General features: G+C 38.8%; 1 protein-coding gene across 1 annotated transcript in view; it reads right to left on the reverse strand.

The window, feature by feature from the left end:
• Positions 1-20,368, reverse strand: part of LOC120515484 (raftlin-like) — an 82,465-nt gene that overhangs the window by 37,652 nt on the left and 24,445 nt on the right. The window contains exon 4 of the mRNA XM_039736547.1: positions 10,494-10,697. Within this exon, the coding sequence (XP_039592481.1) occupies positions 10,494-10,697 (204 nt within the window). The remainder of the gene's footprint in view (positions 1-10,493; positions 10,698-20,368) is intronic.

Genomic DNA, 20,368 nt, shown 5'->3' on the forward strand with positions numbered 1-20,368 from the left:
CTATGTAGTAGAATAGTATATAGTATTATACACACACACACACATATATTATATATATATATATATATACAGTATACTGTATTAGTGATGGATGGTAGCCGGCATTTTTACCCAGCCTGGATGCTTCCTTAAGGGAAGGACAGGGGGAGATTCCCCATGGAGAAAATTAGCTTTTAACAGAAGCTTATCAAATAAATAAATATATATACACAAACACTATAGCCTGAAAACACGTCTGAGTGATTAAAAAAAAAAAGAAAATTCAAATGAAAGAAAAAATTCCGACTTGGCAGTCACAGTCACAGTGAGGCATTTTTCTGGCATTTTGCTGTTGGTATAAAGGAGCCCTAGTAGCATTTAATAATAATAATAATAATTTTTTTTACTGAAAGCACTTGATGCTAATGTGTCAGAGAGAGGATGTGCATGTGATGTTGCAGGTCAGCTACACACTATTGGTTTCCTCCAGGAGCATCTTGAACCTGTCACTGCCAATAAAGTACCCAAGCAATGAGCTTAGCAGATGGGGACATTCACACAAAGCAAGAGACAGGTGCAGAACATACCCTGACATGCTGGGGTGCTCCGTCACTATCACCACACCAACGTCCCACAGGTGCGCGAGCACGCACACTCACAGAGATTGAGTTGGCTATTTAAATATTTATTCATTTAAAAATGGACCGGGTGTTTAGCTGCTAACCTGCTACACGAAACTGCAGCATTGTTCATTTTGGTACTTAGGTTTGTTTTAATACTCTCCTTTGCTACTATCTCCAGGGGTTGCAAAGTGCATCCATAAACTAAGCCTGCTGCTTTAGTTAGCTTATTGATTCGGTGGGCCTCTCTTGAAGTGATTTTACCAGACTAGCATGACACAGTGTAGAAAACGGCACTGGCCATCACAGAGTTGTAGACAATGTGAAGGATGTCACTACATACATTAAAGGAATGCAGTCTCCTAAGGAAGAAGATCCTACTCTGCTCTTTCTTATATTGTTCTTCTGTGTTACAAGACCATTCCAGCCTGTCATTGATATAGACTTGTAGGGTGGACCACCTCTACATCCACTTGCTGAACAGTGACTGGATATTGCAGATGTAAAGAGTAAAATGAAACGGAGATAGGACTGTGCCTTGTGGTGCTCCAGTGTTGCTTTCATTCATACCAGAAACACAAAGTTTGAGTCTCAAAAACTATGGTCTGCCGAACAGATAGTCCAGGACACCACAGTCTCATCCACTTGCATATCTCTGAGTTTAACCCTTTACTAGGATGGCTGGATGGTATTAATAGCACTGGAGAAATCAAACAAATATAAATCTCACAGTACCCTCAGCTTTTTCCAGATGAAAATAAGTTTAGTAGAGCAGATAGATAATTGCATCATCCACTCCAAGCTTTGTCCGATAGGCAAACTGCAGTGGGGTCAGGTGGTCTATGACAAGAAAACTCAAATAGTCCAGGACCAACCCCTCAGAGGTCTTAATGATAATAAATAAATAATAAACTGGAAACTGATTTGAATAGTTGATTGGCTGGGACCATTTGACCCATGACTAAATGATGCAACATGATGATGCACCCACAGTACTATGGGAGGTCCAGGCACAATTGAATGTTTTAAGTAAAGCCTCTTCATCCATAAGAGACTGTCAACTGTGCTGGCTTTGTAACATTATTTAGAAGATGCTTATGAATTGTGTGTTGTACAGTGTATGAACACGGGCCTACACTGTGTGCTTGTGTGAGAAGGCCTTGCAATAAACAGAAGGTTGGCTCCTGCCTTGAGCCCTGTGCTGCCAGTATAGGCTCCAACCCCCATAATTCTGTCCTGGATTAAGTGGGTTTTATAAATGTTGGTTTTTAATATCAAATTTAAAATGTATACAATCCTAAATTAACAACATGTTACCTATTTATTCCTGTGGATGCATACCCAGCACTGTTTATTTGTTTGAAATTGTTTGTTTTTATTAAAATATTTTTGTTCTGTTTATGTAAACTAAAAGACATCTGCAAAAGGCAAAAAATGGGTGGGCATATCCACCACTGTCCTGCAAGGAAATGAAACATTAATCACACTTGACTAATACAATACACAAAAAAAAGCTACTGTATTTTTAAACACCTAAAATATCTGGGCAGTCATTTCCCCAGTTAGGAAAAGCCAGCTTTCAGGAAAAAGGACATTGAATTTCAAAACATTATGGACACAAGTACATTTTAATAATGCACAGACATATTTATATTTTAATTTGAAATTAGGTGATTCCCAAAAGCAGACATTTACCAAACAACTGATCTGTTATTTTAATAACAGAAAATTAAAACTGAGGTCAGCATGGTGACCACAGCTTCAACGACCTGAGTTTTATTAACAGCATGAGTTTGTGTTTAATTTAAACAGACAAATGATGCATAGAATGCCACAAGTATAAAAAGCTATGGGTTTGTTTGAGAAAATCTGATGAGTCTAACACATACAAAACATGCAAAAGACAAATAATGTGAGAGCATAAAAGTAACTGGTGGGGTGGTTCTCATACTTGCCCACCTTTCAAAGACATTTCAAATTTCAAATACCCATTTATCAACTCTTCTCTTTCTACACCCTGGCCCTTATTCTTATTCTAGACTGTGTAATGATTTTTTGGTTCAAACTGGGTTTAAATCACCTCCTAGAATCATTTTAGAGATTGGGGTGACACTTCTTGGAATGAAGGAGCACCCAACTTGAACTCCCTCTTGAACCTTCAGGTTTTCCTACACCACTGAGCCTTGAGAATTGAGAAGGACTTAAATGGTTGAGTTTTAGTCCCTTACAGGGACAACATGATCACATATGTTCCATACTGCAAGGACTTCATGCAGTGAGTGCCCCCTCCGACGTCTCTTCCTTTCCAAGCAAGATGCATTTTCAGGCCTGGAAGTCATATAAAGTCTTGTGAGCCGTCCCTGGTCATTCTTCCTTTCTAAGAAGAGGCTCTAATTTCTTTGAAAACCTGTCAAGCTGCTTGCCTTCAACTACCTAGGGGAATATTATAAGTTTACACCAGCTCCCAGTTGGTCTTTGTGCACACTTGTGGTCCTCTCCATTGTTTTTCAAGGGCACCACACACAAAAGGACTTGCCACTCCCTAATGGCTCCTGCTTCCCACCCTTAAATGTCTAGTCGCTCTTTCCCTGCCTGTGTGAGTGTTGCTGTGTGCTAAAAATTTCTTGCAGTACTTTTTTCTGTTCTTTGGAGCCCTCTTGTTAGCTGAACACCCCATGACAATATATCATTCCCATGTCTTAGTATGTTTTCTTTGGGCAGTTCACTTTCCTCTGACATTCCAAATGGTGAATCTAAATGGTCTCATTGTAAGTGTGAGTGTATCCTGCAATGGACTGACATCCTCTCTGGAGGTGATTCCTGCCTTGTGTTCATTAAGCAAGTTTAAAAATCAGTGGGGTGGACTAAAACATTACATCTATGTGATATTAAGGAAACACTGAAAGCTGCGCTCATTTCGTATTTTTACAGAACAAGGGGTAAGTTATCCAGTTGGTCACTTCTTTTTTAATTTCTTCTTTCACACCTGTGCTCTAGTTTATTGCATTGTTTATTTCATTTTGAAGTGCTTTTATTCTGTAAATCTCCTTATGATAAGGCATTGTGAAATATACAAATTGAGTGACTGAATGTCTTGAGAAGCCAGCAATCGTAAGAGGCCTTGTTATAAACATTACAGTTCTTCATCCATCAATCAATTCATTTTTAAGCTGCTTAATCCAATTCAAGGTCATGGCGACCAGAAATGAACTTGACAAAACTGGTTCTAAGGGAGTGGCAACTCAAACAGAGTGTCAGACGATCACAGTTCACACTCACCCCATTTAAACTTCCCAATTGACCTTATCTGTACATCTCTGGAATGTGGGAGAAAAACTGAAAATCCCTGGAAAAGCCTGCACTAAGAGGGACTCGATTAAAATTCAAACCTAGGACTCTGAGACTAACTGCCTTCTTGCTGCTCACGTTATTATATTCAATACATTCTATCCATAGATGAGACACCAGTCCATTGCTGGTTCGCCCCGAATAACTGAATTCTAATTTGTTTGCACATTTTCTCTAATATTAGACATTCTGCACCACATTTTAAATATGATCACATGTTTTGCATAAACAATTCACAATGACACTAAATGTAGCACAATATAAGAACTTCCGAAAAGTCAGCTGTGAAAGTGTATGAGCGTATCTTGTAAAATGTATGTGTACAACAAATATTTCTGCTATTATACTATATGATTCTTAATGATAAATCACCAGCAAAATCCAACATTATTTTAAAGTAAAAAAAATTAATCAAATCTGAATCTTCACACTGAGATTCTCTACTGGATACATCATAATGCTGTTCCTGCTTCTGTGTGGAAGTGCAGAATGGTAAGCACAGAAGAGAGTATTACAGCAAAAAGCAGAATCATTTCCTACTTTTATACTTGGATATGATTTGAGGCGCATATGTGGTGGGAATGAGTATGCATATGTAAAAAGAGGGGAGATTTGTAAACAACACCTACACTGTGTGTTCTGCATTGTAAATCCTGCGAAAGTGGCGGAGTGGCATTTGTTAGTGTTCAAATGAGCTATACCTACAGCCAGTGGGTCTTGAGGCATTTGCTAGTGTCATTTTAGATTCTGACATTCTGTTATCTTATTGTGTATGATAAGGCAGAAAAGCATATGGTATGGCATCAGTCAGAATGTGTATTTGGCTCTGAGCTCTACTGAGTTCTGCTGATAACTTTAGAAATCCTGTCATCTGTGCTATTGAATAAATATTTAACTAAATTCATTTTTAAAGTACAGTAGAGTGATGTAATGATGATGAAATCTAAGGGTTTACAGTATATTTAATAAAACTGCTAATATTTAATTTGAGTATTTTATTTTAGGAAGAAGTAACTTTTAAGTGAATAAACTGCATGACTAAGGCTATAACTATATTAAGAAACTCAAAAGGGAAAACTATTACTTGTGATTTAAACAAGAGTTAAACAAAAAGGTTAACAGAAAAGCTGACAGGCAGGAAATGACATCATGCTGTAAGGGGAAGGGGCAAGCTACAGAGAATTTGGTGGGCTTAGAGGTAAACATTTCAGGAGATATTGCAGGCCAACACTTTAGAAAAGGGGTCCACTGGATCTTTTCTTATTTTGAACTACCACCTAAATCAAATAAAGGAAATAATAATGTGTTTTAACAGATTAGAGACTGATGTAACATACTAAAAATAGCCGTCAAACTATGGTATAAAAGAAAGCACAGCTTTTGAGAGAGACAGACAACGTATGGCTTTTAAAATGGAGGGATGACATACAGCTTTTACTACGAGAATGCAGCATTCTCAAATGAGAGAGAGGGGCGTAGGCAGCCCTGAAGTCTCTCTGAACTATCATGCTGTCTAAGGACAAAAATGTGGTACTACCTAAAACAAAGAACCTAGATTCGCCATAAACGTGCATCTTTTAAAGAATGTCTTAGTTGAATTACGAAGTATGAACTCTTTAAATTACATGGACATCTCTCTCCCAAATATAGTGAAGTGAAGCCTGCTGAATTGTTCAGGTTATATATTTTCTTTTGCTTATAACTTCTAATATTTATTGCCTGTTTTGTTTCTGCAAATACAGTAAACATAAGTAATGAATAATTACAGTTTGAATACTGAAACTTGTCTTATTTATTGATATCTTCTGCCTCATTGTGCTTGTTCGAGTGAGTTGCTATTTGTTTAGCTCTTACAAAGATAGCGACCTGAAAAACAAATAAAAGTAACAAAGCAGGAGAACCTCCTAGCCTCTGCTAGAGTAATTGTGCAGCCCTTTCAGGGGTAACGATGAAGTAGCCAGCCTCTGGCCCATGCCATGGTGCTGAAGCTGAGGTAACCAGCCTCCACCATACTGCTAATGTTTAGATGTGTGCAGTCCTTTTAAAAGGTATATGCTAAGTTCCAGCATCTAGATGCAGCTCTTGAAGCATCTCTTTGTCTTTCTGATGTGTAGCCTTTTCAGGGGTAGTGACCAGGGGCAGCAATAGGCTCTTAAGGTATTCTTCCTTTGTGTTTGATCTGTAACACGGAGGGTAGGTAAATGCTGTGGGGTGTATATGTAAATTAAAGCTAATAATTTAGGCATTTCTACTGTTAATTTGTCCACCAATATAAAAAGAACCTTACAGGTAAAGGATCTTCCATGAACATTTTTACATTACAAAACAGCTGATCACAGTTATTTAATCTTAAATGAAGGGTACAGCTGAGAAGCACACTCCTTTCTAAGCCATACTATAGCACGTTACTTTGCAACTTAAATGTCAATCTTGCCACCTCTCTGAGTCATTTCCATGGCAGCAGACAACATTTACCGTTATATACTTTTCTGCAGCTCATCCCATAACCTGTCAAAATCTCATATCAAAACCAATCTTCTTTTCTCCTTATCTGCAGAGGCAATCAGTGAAGCCTGATGAGTGTCTGTCCAGATACAGCACTTCATCATCATCCTGATGCCTTTACAGCTGGGAACCATGTGGTGAGTATTTTTGATTCCACAGCACTTCATTTAATTAAAACAGATTTCTTCTTTTTCACAACAAAAAGATTCCACAGAATATCTTATTACATACTTCCTACCACTAAACTGTATAATCTGACAATCAAAAAATTAAACAAATAAATCACATGAACTCTGCCTTTCACATGAAGCTAAGTTAGGAGAGCTTATTCATTTTAGTGACTAAACTGCCAACCTAAACATACAAAGACAAAGGGCAATAAAAGACTTTGTCTGGAGTTTTATAATGAAAGTTGATCTTGTCACATGTTGGCCTCAAAATCAGCTCCTTAACCTTTAAATCACACTGGCTGGCTAAGCAAAGCTAAAAGACAAAACATTGTGGAAGCGTGTTAGTTCACTAAAGAGTACCTTCATGCATATCAAGTTAAAATTCCCCTTTAAATATCACATAATTAATTTAAAGTCTCTGTTCTTTAAGATGATACATCGATCCATTTTATGAAAGCAGCTAGCTAATTATATTAAAAAAACAGCTTTAATAAATCGAATTAATTAATGCATGTATTCATTGCTCTTGTCAATGCAAACTTCTGATGGTACAGCGCTTATGTGGAAAAAATCAAGGGGCAAGATAGGTGCCAATTTTGGATGGTGTGCTAGTACATCATGCATATATATATCCATGGTCATTGAAACTGAAACAATTTATAAGCATTAATCAGCCTAACTTTCATGTCTTTAGGACATGGAAGGAAACCTGTGTACTGGTTTAGAAAAAAAAGATGGTGACAAGGCTGGCCTCTGGAACTGTAAGCCTGTAGTGCACACCACTGGACCACTGTGTCCTCCTCAAAGATGTACTGACTTACTTAATCTCATCTAATTGTTTGTACAAGTAATAGCAGTAGTAGCATTGTCACGTGTGCAGGGTACAGTGAAATTCTCACTTTCAATTCTGATCAACATGGAACAGGTTGCCACTTTCTGGCTACGTGACAAACAAGAATGTTTTAAAGTACATAACTTCATTTCACATTCTATTATATTGAGGAAATATATTGGAATGATGCTTAATTTATTTTAAATATGTAAACCATAAGGGAAACAGAGCAATTCATTCTTAAAGAATTCTAACTGCCATTCTTATTATGATATGGAATAAAAGCTGACAAGTGTTTAGTTCAACAAATACTGTAGATAAAAAAGGACTTTAGAATCCTATATAAAATCACAGGGCATGTGTGTGTGTGTGATCCAAATTGACATGGTAGCATCACACAATTGCTGCAGATTTGTCGGCTGCACATCCTTAATGCGACTCCCATTCCACCACATCCCAAAGATGCTCTATTGGATTGAGATCTGGTGACTGTGGATGCCATTTAAGTACAGTGAACTCATTGTCATGTTCAAGAAACCAGTGTAAGATAATCTGAGCTTTGTGACATGGCTCATTAACCTGTTGGAAGTAGCCATCAGAAGATGGGCTCACTGCAGTCACAAAGAGATGGACATGGTCAGCAACAATACTCAGGTAAGCTGTGGCATTTAAACAATGATCAATTGGTACTAAGGGGCCTCTAAAGCGTGCCCAGAAAATATCCCCAACACCATTATACCACCACTACCAGCCTGAACCATTGATACATGGAATCATACTTTTATGTTGTTGATGTCAAATTCTGACCCTATTATCTGAATGCTGCAGCAGAAAATGAGACTCATCAGACCAGGCAATGTTTCTCCAATCCTCTGTTGTCCAATTTGGGTGAGCCTGTGCGAATTGTAGCCTCAGTTGCCTGTTGTTAGCTGATAGGAGTGGCACCCAGTGTGGTGTTTTGCTGCTGTAGCCCATCTGCTTCAAGGTTCAATGTGATGTGTGTTCAGAGATGCTCTTCTGTTTACCTTGTTTGTGACGAGTGGTTATTTGAGTTACTGTTGCCTTTCTATCAGCTTGAACCCATCTGGCCATTCTTATATGACTTCTGGCATCAACAAGGCAACAATTGTGGCTTGCTGGATATTTTCTCTTTTTTAGACCATTCTCTGTAAACCCTAGATATGGCTGTGTGTGAAAATCTCAGTAGATCAACAGTTTCTGAAATACTCAGACCAGCTTGTCTGACACCAACACTCATGCAATGTTCAAGGTCACTTAAATCACTTTTCTTCTGCATTCTGATGCTCAGTTTGAATTTCAGGAGGTTATGTTGACAATGTCTACATGCCTAAATGCATTGAGTTGCTGCAATCTGATTGGCTGATTAGATATTTGTGTTAAGAGGCAGTTGAACAGGTGTACCTAATAAAGAGGCCGGTGAGTGTATATATACACTATATATATTTTGTAAATTTAATAGTATGAATTAATTTCTGCTCCATTCTCAAAGAGAAAGTAACTAAATCCATCTATTTTCTTAACGAGCTAATGCAGGGTACAGTCATGGGGTGGTTGCAGTCTATCCCAGGAATCATCGGGAACAAGACAGGGTGAATACACGCACACCAGGGGCCAATTTTGCATTGTCAGTCCACCTACCCTGCATGTCTTTGGACTGTGGGAGGAAACTGGAGCACCTGTAGGAAACCCCTATGGACATGGGGAGAACATGCAAACTCCACACAAACAGCATCCGAGATGCAAACACTGCTCTCTCTGTTGTGAGGCAGCAGCACTACCACTGCACCACTGTGCCTTCACATTGAAACCATTCGCCATATTATTCTTCTCATTATTTTATACAATTTTTTACTAAATTTAAAATAAGTGCCTTAATGACCACTGTTTAGATTTAAATTATTTACCCCCATTTTCAACAAGTTGCAGTCTTTTAACCCTCTCTTTCTTCTGTTTTACCATCAGGTTAATTTGGCCACAGAGCCGAAGTTCTAGGACTACCATCCCACTAAACTTACCCGAGTTGTTGTGTGGTCAGTCTCCCCAGCTTCCAACAGGTGTTTAGCTGGTGGAAGTGCCCTGAGGTTACCAGTTATACATTGTGCCATTTATTTTGGGATTTATTTGAGAAGAGGTCTTAAGGCCGGATAGTGCACCTTAATGCCAGCTTTCTTTAGTCAGCTGGCAAAGGTGCAATGATTTCTTTCTGTTGCCATGTAATATTGTAAACTGACAGGCAATGCTCCTTCATACCATTGCAAGAGCTGGCACTTGCAGAGATGAGGAACCAACTCATCAGGTAGGCTACTCACGATAGAATAAAAAAAAAATGAAGCTGATGAACAAAATAACTGTCAAATAAGATTTGACAAAAGAAAAAGTTAAGACACTTGTATTCTAGGGCAGTCAGAAAATAAGGCTTTGTGCCAGGGATACTCAGAAAAAAACAGCATTGCAACAAGCATAAAAAATGTATCCACCTATTTAAAAACAAGATAAATAAATTACATTGTAGATAATGATGTCTACAGACAATGCAGGCAGCAACATCAGAAAAATATTAAGATCACAGCTTGTCTTAACATTACTTTTGAAGCCAAAGTTAGAGAAGAACAAGAAGAAGAATAAAAAGATGATACCCCTTTATAAAAAAAAACTGACTAGCAGGGGGAGGCACACTTCATTTGTGTCTGTGGATGATGGACTGAATGTTGGACGTGTGTAGTACTGGGACTTGTGGTTCAGCTAAACTCCCCTTCATATACATTCAGTAAGCATCTTTACTTTCTCAAGGATGCTGTGTTGAAGGAATTCAATAATCAGGGCATTAAAAACCAATAACAAAAATTTTCTTTCAACTCAAGGTTAAGAGGATCCAAAGCCTATTCTGACAGCATCTTGTGCAAGACAGAAAGTAACCCTGAAAGGGTCACTGGTTAATTTCAGGAACCATTTATAAATTGTCAAAACAAAAGAAAAAACATTTTCAGGCAGTGTTACTTTCTAGAACGCGATACTCACCGTTATCCGGTCCCAAACTGAAGTATGCATCAACCAGTAAGGCCCCGTTAGTGAAGTGCTGGGTCAAGTGATCTAACCAGTTCGCCTCCATACTGCTGAAGCTCTGTCCTTTTTGGTTGATTTTCAGGGGCACTTTGTCCGTGTAGTATTTGATTGCCTTTTGTTTGGTCACAGGGATATTGAAAAGAGTGAACAACTGAACATCTGCTGAGAAAAAAATTAAAATTATAACTTAATCAAAGAAACTTGCACATTAATATTATTCTTTATTAATTTATTCTTTATTATTATTGGCAGAGTGGTGGCTCTGAGGTAATTGAAAGGTTGCCGGTTCAAGTCCCGTAAACGCCTGAAGTGACTCTACTCTGTTGAGCCCTTGAGCAAGGCCCTTAACCTACAATTGCTCTGTCCTGGGCATGTTGTTAATCTGCATCCATCCCTGCATGTAGGCCCTCCAACCTGCAAGGAAAACCTGGGGGTTGGTGGCAGATTTGGCACTCCAGCCACCATAAAAAACCTCACACTGTTCCATTCCATCTCAACTAGTGTGGTGCTGAGGTGAGTCCTAATCTGGGATCCTGAGGTGGTTTGTCATGTGGTGGGTGCAGCAACGTGCTATGTCAGTGTGGGCTCCTAACCTCTCTCTCTCTCTCTTTATTAAGCAGAAACCTCTTTATCCAAGACTATTTCTGGAAAAAAATCACAATAATATATGCTATAATGATTCCATTAGTCATCTGCTGCTATGTAACACAAACTAAGTCAATGCTAAGGTCCTACTATGCAGAAGTAAGCTACTAATAGATGGACCTATGTCGCTCCTAGTTTTTAAGAGTTACTGCAACAACTACATACTGTATACATTACATTAAAAAAAGTTACAGATAAAAAAAAAACAGTTTCTCAAGTATGCTCAATTTACTTCACTGGAGAGTCTTAAAACCTTTCTGAGGTCTCACTACGAAGCTGTAAAAAGTTAAAAGAAAATATAAACACACACCCTTAGATCTGGCATGGTACATTTAGAATTTCAAGCCTTTAATGATTGTATTTTATATGAGAAATCTCCTTTTGTGTCTCCTGATTGAACTCTAACACGTGCCCATTGCTGAAGTGACACTTACTTCATTTCTTTGCTTAGGACAAGAGGTATTTGGAAGCAATGCATACTTTGCCAAAAGGTGGCACGCTGGTTTGGCTCTGAGTAGCACATTTACTGTGTGTGTTTCATTTGCAAATCTTCCCATATTTGAGAAGGTTTTTTCTGGTTACTATGATTCTCCTTTTACATCTCAAAGACACATATGAACAGTTGATTGGCCCAGTGAGTGTGATAAGTGTGAGCACACAAAGTGATGGCCTGGCACCCCATCCATGTGCCACATGCCCCTGTAACCTTCCTTAAGGAAGTTCAAAGATGGACAAAAATTTTCCTTAGGTCATTTATCGTCAATGTGGATTGAACTCTTTAGACTTAATCCTGGGGTGGTTTGTACATTTGCAAAACACACTCTAAAAAAGTTTAAATATAACATAATTCTTAATGATACATAAAATGTTAAAAACAGCTTAATGAAAGTTAAACAAATAGAGATCCCCATTAGCAGCACCTTGTAAACCGCCAGGCAGGGTAATTACGTTTGTCTGAAATGGACTCTGGCATGAAGTGAAAGGCAGAGAGAAAGAGTTTTCATTGTTGCAATGCTTTATGAGGCGGTCAGATACACGTTAGTCATAACAGTCTTTTCACCATTCAAAATTCTTAGAAGTCAAATCAAAATCACTGCCAAACTACACTGATGATTTCTTTGTTTTCTTCTTCATTGTCTTTAGTTCTAGTGATCACAGGTCTTCACTTTGATGAGCCAGCCTTCAGACATAAGTTTGTTTATGTCACCATCTTTTATTGCATCGATCCAAATGGCTTTGTTGTGCGTTGGAGACATAAACATGGCAAAAAGGGGTCTCAGGCCTTCAAAATGACCATAAAGCAGGCCAGGAACTTCACTGGCCAGCCCAGGACAGGCTCGCATTTAAGTTCTCACCCGGATAAGTCAAGAGTTGATTTTACTGTATTATTTCTGTTATTTTATAATGTCGGTCGTATAAGTTGAATGCATAAACCTCACACTATTGGTCCAAGAGATTATGATATGCTGACGTCAATCTGAGACAGTAACCACAGAGCACACTGCCTTTTTTTATGTATTGTGTCTATGTGACCACACGGCAATACCCAAACTATTCTGAAGCGACATTTGCACTGTTTTGTGTTTTTTGTATCTCACACCATCATACACCTTTATCGTAAGAGCATCCCTTATCTACAATGGAGCATTCGATCAGAAGAAAATATGAAGCTGGTTTTAAATTAAATGTCATTGAAGTAAAGAAAGAAATTGGTAACTGCGCTGCTGCAACAAAATTCGATGTTTCCGAGAAACTGATGTGACATTGGAGGAGGCAAGAGCATGTTAAAAAAAAAAATTAAGTGTCGCATTTTTGAACGGGTGTGTAAGTCGGGGTGTGATTTTATGACCGATTTTTTGGGTTACAAGACCCAACATATATACATGAGTATATACAGTACTTCAAACCAGCTAAGTCTCAACTGCTACATTCTAGCATTCAACTGGAGCAAGCCCCAAGAATGAGAAACTGACTTGAAATGTGCAGAATGCAAAGAAAGCCCCAAAATATGCCTCACAAATAGCTCACAATGGAGACAATAATCGGCCTTTGGCTTGTAAATACAAGTCAAACAAAGAAACATTATAAATGAAGAATAGTTATTAACAAAATAGATAGATAGATAGATAGATAGATAGATAGATAGATAGATAGATAGATAGATAGATAGATACTTTATTAATCCCAAGGGGAAATTCACATACTCCAGCAGCAGCATACTGATAAAAAACAATATTAAATTAAAGAGTGATAAAAATGCAGGTAAAACAGACAATAACTTTGTATAATGTTAACATTTACCCACCCCCGGGTGGAATTGAAGGGTTGCATAGTGTCGGGGAGGAATGAGCTCCTCAGTCTGTTAGTGGAGCAAGACAGTGACAGCAGTCTGTTGCTGAAGCTGCTCCTCTGCCTGGAGATGATCCTGTTCAGTGGATTCTCCATGATTGACAGGAGCCTGTCAAATATAACAAAAACTTTTCTAAAAGGCAAAGTAGGGTTGTCTAAAAGACAACCTGAGGTGAGCAAATCCCAACAACCAAAAGCACAAAAAATCAAAAATATCAAGAAATAACAGTCAGTCAGTGAGTCAGTCATTCTCCAACCCGATATATCCTAACACAGGGTCACAGGGGTCAGCTGAAGCCAATCCCAGCCAACACAAGGCGCAAGGCAGTAACAAATCCCCGGGCAGGGCGCCAGCCCACTGCAGGACAAACACACACACACACCAAGCACACACTAGGGACAATTTAGGATCGCTAGTGCACCTAACCTGCATGTCTTTGGACTGTGGGAGGAAACCGGAGCACCCGGTCAAGAAATAACAACAATTACTTATGACTCAAAATACAAACTGAATGTTTTACTGCTGAATCCCCTTTCCTGACTGAATATAAAGCTAGAAGGAGGACCAGCAGCAGTGATGTCAGGGTGGCCCTGCCTTCTGAGGCTCCCACCACAAAAGTGCAGAAAATGGCAGCAGATTTTAAGTCACAGAAAAGAATTACAACCAGAACAGAAAATACACAAAAATCATAATTCAAAATTGACAATAAAACATAAGATACATGTAAATGCAGTTCCATAAATAATAGGCTGGCAGTTTACAATATTTCAGTGCACATGAAAACAATATGTGGATTGGTGGCGTCACTTAAGAAAACCTTAATCAAAATGACAAAAATAGCAACAGTAACATTTCCAAAAATTGAACCAGAAAATTAGACAGGAGTATGGCACAAAATAATAAAATTTACAGCAGTCTGAATAAAAACACTTTAAAGCTAAATAAATTGGGACGTTCCCTAATGTGATTCTGCCAAAGTGGGATTTCCACTCCCATGAAAAAACTGTAGCAGTGCTTTTGAAGAAATAAACAATATGAAAAAAGAGCATAAAAAGGAGCAAAATAACTACTACTTACTAACTACTTAAGTAAAGCAATTACATTATTATAATTTTGCTGCCTGTTCCAAATGACACACTCTCAGTCAAGTTACATGACGCACAGCTCCATTTTGTATTAGCTGTTTACAACATTTTAAGGACATTCTTATCTGAGCTTAGAAAAGAATTCAAAGAGCAAAAAGCTGAGACTGAAATTAATAAAACCAGAGTGAGCTCTCCAGGCTTAGAGAAGACAGACAAAAACACTGGAAAGACCCAGACTGATCGGCTGACCTTTTACTAGCAGCTCCCTTAGGCTTTATCTTAATTGCAATTGTATATCTGAGCTTTACTTTTTCACAAAAACAAATCCAAATATTTTCCTGACACGCTAAAACAGGGAGTCCTAAACTCAGTCCTCATAAACCCTTGAGGTTGGCGAGTCTTACCCCGGGCTTTTTAATCAGAAGCCAGTCAAACTCCTCCTTTAATTGGCTGGCTTTCTTTTGTTCTAACCCACATGTGGAGTGTGCTTATCTTTGGTAAGAATTCAAAAGTCCCATGTTGCATCGTAATTGACTCTAAAACACTGGCGCACATTCACTCTATTTTGTCATTTCCTCAGTCCACTCACTTGTTTATTTTCTGTGTTTGTGTTTTATTACTTCAGGGTTGAGCGGTGCCAAAATCTGTACCAGCAACGGTAGGTGCTAATTTTGTAGCAAGCAAACCCAGCAGAATCCCAGTAAATCAGTGGCTTAATACTTGCACACACCCACACGCATTGTACATTGATTCAGAGTTGACTAAAAAACATGTCACTGCAATGTGAACAAAAAATGTAGTTTCTGGAAATCTACGTGGACTGAAGCAGAACTTGCAAGGTCTACACACAATCTTCACATGGGTAATTAAACCCAGGTCAATAGAATGGCAGTGCCAGTTTACCACCTTTTCTTATTTATGGTAATTTATAATCTGGTTTAAAGCACTGAGTGATAAGTGAGTACATTAATGTATTTCAGGGTCATAATGTTGCTGAGGTCTATCCTGATGATATTTGTTGCAAGGCAGGAACCATCCCTGGACAAGACACCAGGGCTAACTTGTGCAGTTACTCATAGGGGGCCAATTTAGAACCCCCAAATTAACCTAACATGAATGTCTTCCAGCCATAAGAGAAAAGCCTACACAAACAAGGAGTGAAGGTGCAAACTTAATTCAGACAACATTCAAGCAAAGGATTCAAAATCAGGATGCTGGGATGACTAACTATTGTGCCAGCTGGCAGTACAATGTTACTGAAGTGTCAGCCAAGTGAAGGTATGAATGCAAACAACAACGTGAAATGTGACTAGCACTTGTGTGTGTGTTCATGATTAAATACTGCGTAGAATAAATTATATCTGGAGAAGCAGCCTGAGCTCAATGTATAAAAAGGTGTGTGTGTGTGTGTGTGTATTTACAAGGTGAAGAAATAAGCAGGCCTATGGTCCTAAAATAAATGTGGCTCATATAGAGTGAGATGAACTCTTCCATGTTTGTTTTACCATTAAAAAAGATTCACAGTGATCACACTGGTGAGATGACTTTGCTACGTAGTTATCTTCAAAGAAATATCAATGTAAGAATGCAAAAGCAATGCCTTCATGCGGTGTATCTGGGTTGGAAGTTTCCACCATTTGACAATGTTCTTGATTGTTGCAGTGCATTTCTGTATGTAAAAGTCAAGTTTAAGTAAGAAGCCTTTATGCATTAGGGAGCAGGTTGTATGAAACTATAAACAGCTAGATATAAACAGCAGTAACTTTTCCTCCTGTTTACACGTGTAAGAACTCACACTTCCTTCTGGGTTCTGAACACGTAATATAATGTGATATTGTTGCCCTCTCATTCTGAACCCCGCACTTGAAACATTTCACAATCACATGCATTTCTCTGTGTTTGTCGTTCCTGCATTCTGTATCTCACAATTGACTTTCAGCTCATGATGTTGTGCTTCTTCTTCCTCTTATGATGTTATTTGTAACATGATCTGCTTTACGCTCAACAGATGTTGCTGCTGCTCTTTTTCTTCTTGCCACGTCATTTTGTTTCCTGACCACTGTGCATATTAAACTCACGTGCTGCAGTCAGTTACTGAGATTCTGCCAAATAAATTTTTTTGCATTTCCAATACGTATTAAGTCCTTGACAACACCAAGATTAAGGTTCTCGCCCAGTAGTTTGTGAGTAATCACGTGGCAGATACATACAGTATATTGTTAAAGCATAAAGATGAAACAATTAAACAAAAAAGAAACTATGAAGTAAACAAGCAAAACCCAAAAACTGTGCTGCTGCTGCTCTGCTGCTTACCTATATTGATCATGAACCACTGTCTACCCAGTGGAGTAACTCACCAACTTGTTTACTTCTTAAGTACCATCAAGCACTCTTTTTCACATCTCCCCTTCTCACTTTCTTTGTCTGTAATGTCCCTGCACTCTTGCCCATGAGCTTTTATCCCACATTCTTTTCCTAACTTTAGACTGATATTGGACTTTGGCACCATTATACCCAAGGACAAACATCAGAATAAATTATAAAGTCTGAAGTTGCCTGACTTTTATTAAGAGCCATTAGACTCAAACATCTTTAAGCAAATTCTATTATCCCAGTACCCCTAAGCCATCAGTTTCCATCAGGTCTCTATGATACTTGTCAGCTGTCTGTTCTTTAAAAGAATCAACATAAACTCTCTGTTATAACCCAGGAGCCATGTGCTGCTCTGAGTGGTTGAACTGTAGCGTACTCTCCTTGACATTGACCTAGTTTTGCCAGCTAGTGGCTCTATGCTACCATCTTGCAAGTTTTACTCTTAGGGCTCGTTTATACTTCACTCTCAGAATGCGTACACACACGCATCATGGCTGCCGCGCATGCCCAGTGTTCATTTGACTCATCATCTGAGCAGGTCCTCAGAAATTAACGCGATGCGTGCACGAGTTGCAGTCCCAGCAAAAAGTCGGGGGGCATGGTGTGATAAAAGTCAGAATGTGATGTCAGAGTCTCTGTTTACTATCTACAGTACATGTGACATGCGGATCCTATGGGATTGATGTGTGCGCTTCGATTTTTGATGAAAGGTTCGATGTGGTGAAGCAAAATGCTGACATACAAATGCATTCGTGGTGCTTTTATATTCAAGCGTCGCATATTCCCAATCGTAATGACACAATACATTTTAAAAGTCTCACATACCGTTTTCTGTGCCGTCTTTTTTTTTTTCTGGATTCCTCCTGACTTGACAGCAGTGGCAAGTAGCAATAGATCGCCACACAGAGTACATTAAATAAATGATATTCCAACTCTCTGCACATTTAGAATCGTTTGATTTATACTTGATAACACTTTCATGATGAAATGCATTAAAATATGTATTTTTCATTTTACAGATAAATCGTTAATTTCATTTAAATAATGAATAATGTTAATAATTACACACATGCGAGTGACACGGTGGCAGAGCAGTAGCTCTGCTGTCTCACAGGGAGTCACATCACTTGTATTCCCTGCCTGGAGTTTACATGTTTTCCTGCAGGGTTTCCTCAGTGTGCTCCGGTTTCCTTCCAAAGATATGCAGATTTGGTTACACTAAAATGACGCAAGTGTGTGTGAGTGTTTGTATTCACGTTGAGATGAGCTGATGCCCTGTCTAGGGATTGTTTCTGCCTCGTGCCCAATGCTAGCTGGAATGGGCACATCCCTGGATTGATGGATGTAATCATTAAACATCTTTTTCAGAGATATTGCGGTAAGGTGTCATCGGAATTTAATGGGTGTTCCAGGCAATTCACAATACAGCAAAGCCAAACCTGCTCTCACCGTGATAATATCTCTCACTGCCACCTGGGGGATCCCTCCAGATTTACGTAAAAAGACGCGTGCAAGTATATGCAGTAAAACGCTTGTTTAGCAGGAGTGTCCGCTGGAGCATGCATCGCATCGCATGAAATATAAACCGGCCTTAGACTACATGTGTAAAAAAATAATCACAGTTTCTCAGCATCTGCCGGGTCACCTGTAGTTCTCTGTCCAGAAAGAGCTGTATTTGTTTAAGCTCAGGTCATAAATCTGCCTTACAGTAATTCTTATCCTTTTATTTTTTAGCCAATTGAGAGATTTTCTGGTGTGTTATTTGAGAGGGCTTGTTGTTGTTTGCTGTAATATTTATTTGTTTGTTGAGCTTCACTAATAGCTCCACCTTGGGACAAATAAAGTATCATCTGCCCTTCCATTCATCCAGTTCACATGCAGGGCTCAACAACAGCCTCAGCCCTTCTACACTAGCATGCCCAGTTGTTCGGGTCTCTGTCTCTCCTTGAGTTTTTCTTCCACAATAGCAAAATAGCATCCCCTTCACAAAACTTATATATGAACTGTGCATACGAGCAGACACCTGTCATTATTGTCAGGCAAAATGAACCCTTCATGAACTTGTAACTGATGAAGCCTACCTTGGTGTGTGCTTCCATGCTGTAGCAAATGCTCTGATTGTCCGACTGGCAAAGCTCCCTCATTCTTCCAGCACTCTAAAAACAACCCGTTTCTACTTTTTTCATGTTTCACTTGTTCTGGTTTGCTGCTGTCATTACCTAAGGGTTGGACTGCTCACTTAATGGGTTAGAATCCCCATTTGCACACATTTTTGATTGACATGACATCCATGTATAGAAAAAATCCAATAACAATTCAAATGTACTGTATATACAAACACCATCTTTAGTGTGCTGTCCTTAAGAGTCTTTGTTAGTCTACCTTTGTCACTTTAACATAAGCTCTTCAGTCACCCCGGTAACACATACCACTTCATTCTGTTAAAGTCAGTTTGCAAAAGGTTTACAAAATTGGTTCCATAAAAACAGAGAAGGAATAATATCTTTTATTTATTGCTTTCACTAATCATTAGCTAGTATAGGATATTCCTTTGATGTAAACAAGACATTCTGTTTGAAATGATAGAGGGAAATACCCAAAAGGCAGGGTAATGCACATACAGATATAATGAAGGAAGTTAAATGTTGATATACATGCTGAAACCTACCGAATCTAATGTAGGGTCTTTAAGAAGTGGGATCTGTCCTGAAAGTGCCTTTCTTACTTACTGTTCATTAAGCAAATCTGTAATACATCTCTTTTCTTCTGTTATTAATAGCCAGGGCACAGGAAGACTAGGTGAGTTGCCCATATTTACATGCTGAGTCATTATTACCATCATCATCCACCTCCATCTCCACCTCCATCTCTTCACCCAGTCATCCTACAAACTTCACTTCACTTGGCCAAACCAACAGTCTGATTTTCCTCCGCAAAATGTCTATCACCTCCACACTTACTCTTTCTCTTAACTTAGCATTCATTTTCCTTCAGCTTTGTGGCACTCCACATATCTATCTGTCCATCCTTCCATTTATCCATTTTCTGCCAGTTTTCCATGTCCAGGTTACAGGGGCAGCAGTCTAAGCAAAGATGCTCACATGTCCCTTGTTTATCCAAGTTAGCCAGTTGCTCCCACAAATTATTTTCCTCCACTCTCCATGGTCCTGGGAATTCTTTGAGGTAAGACTGAATCTTATCATATTATATGATACCACTTCTAACCACATCTTTGGCCTCTCTCTTGACCTCATCCACTCCACCTCCATCTTGGTGCACATCCTCACCCAGTCAGGCCCCACCTTTCACTTCATATGGTCAAACCAACAGTCTGTTTCTCCATTATCATTTCCACTCAAAGTGTGGCATTTGACATA

The sequence above is a fragment of the Polypterus senegalus genome, chromosome 15 (assembly GCF_016835505.1).
Source record: "Polypterus senegalus isolate Bchr_013 chromosome 15, ASM1683550v1, whole genome shotgun sequence".
NCBI lineage: Eukaryota > Metazoa > Chordata > Cladistia > Polypteriformes > Polypteridae > Polypterus > Polypterus senegalus.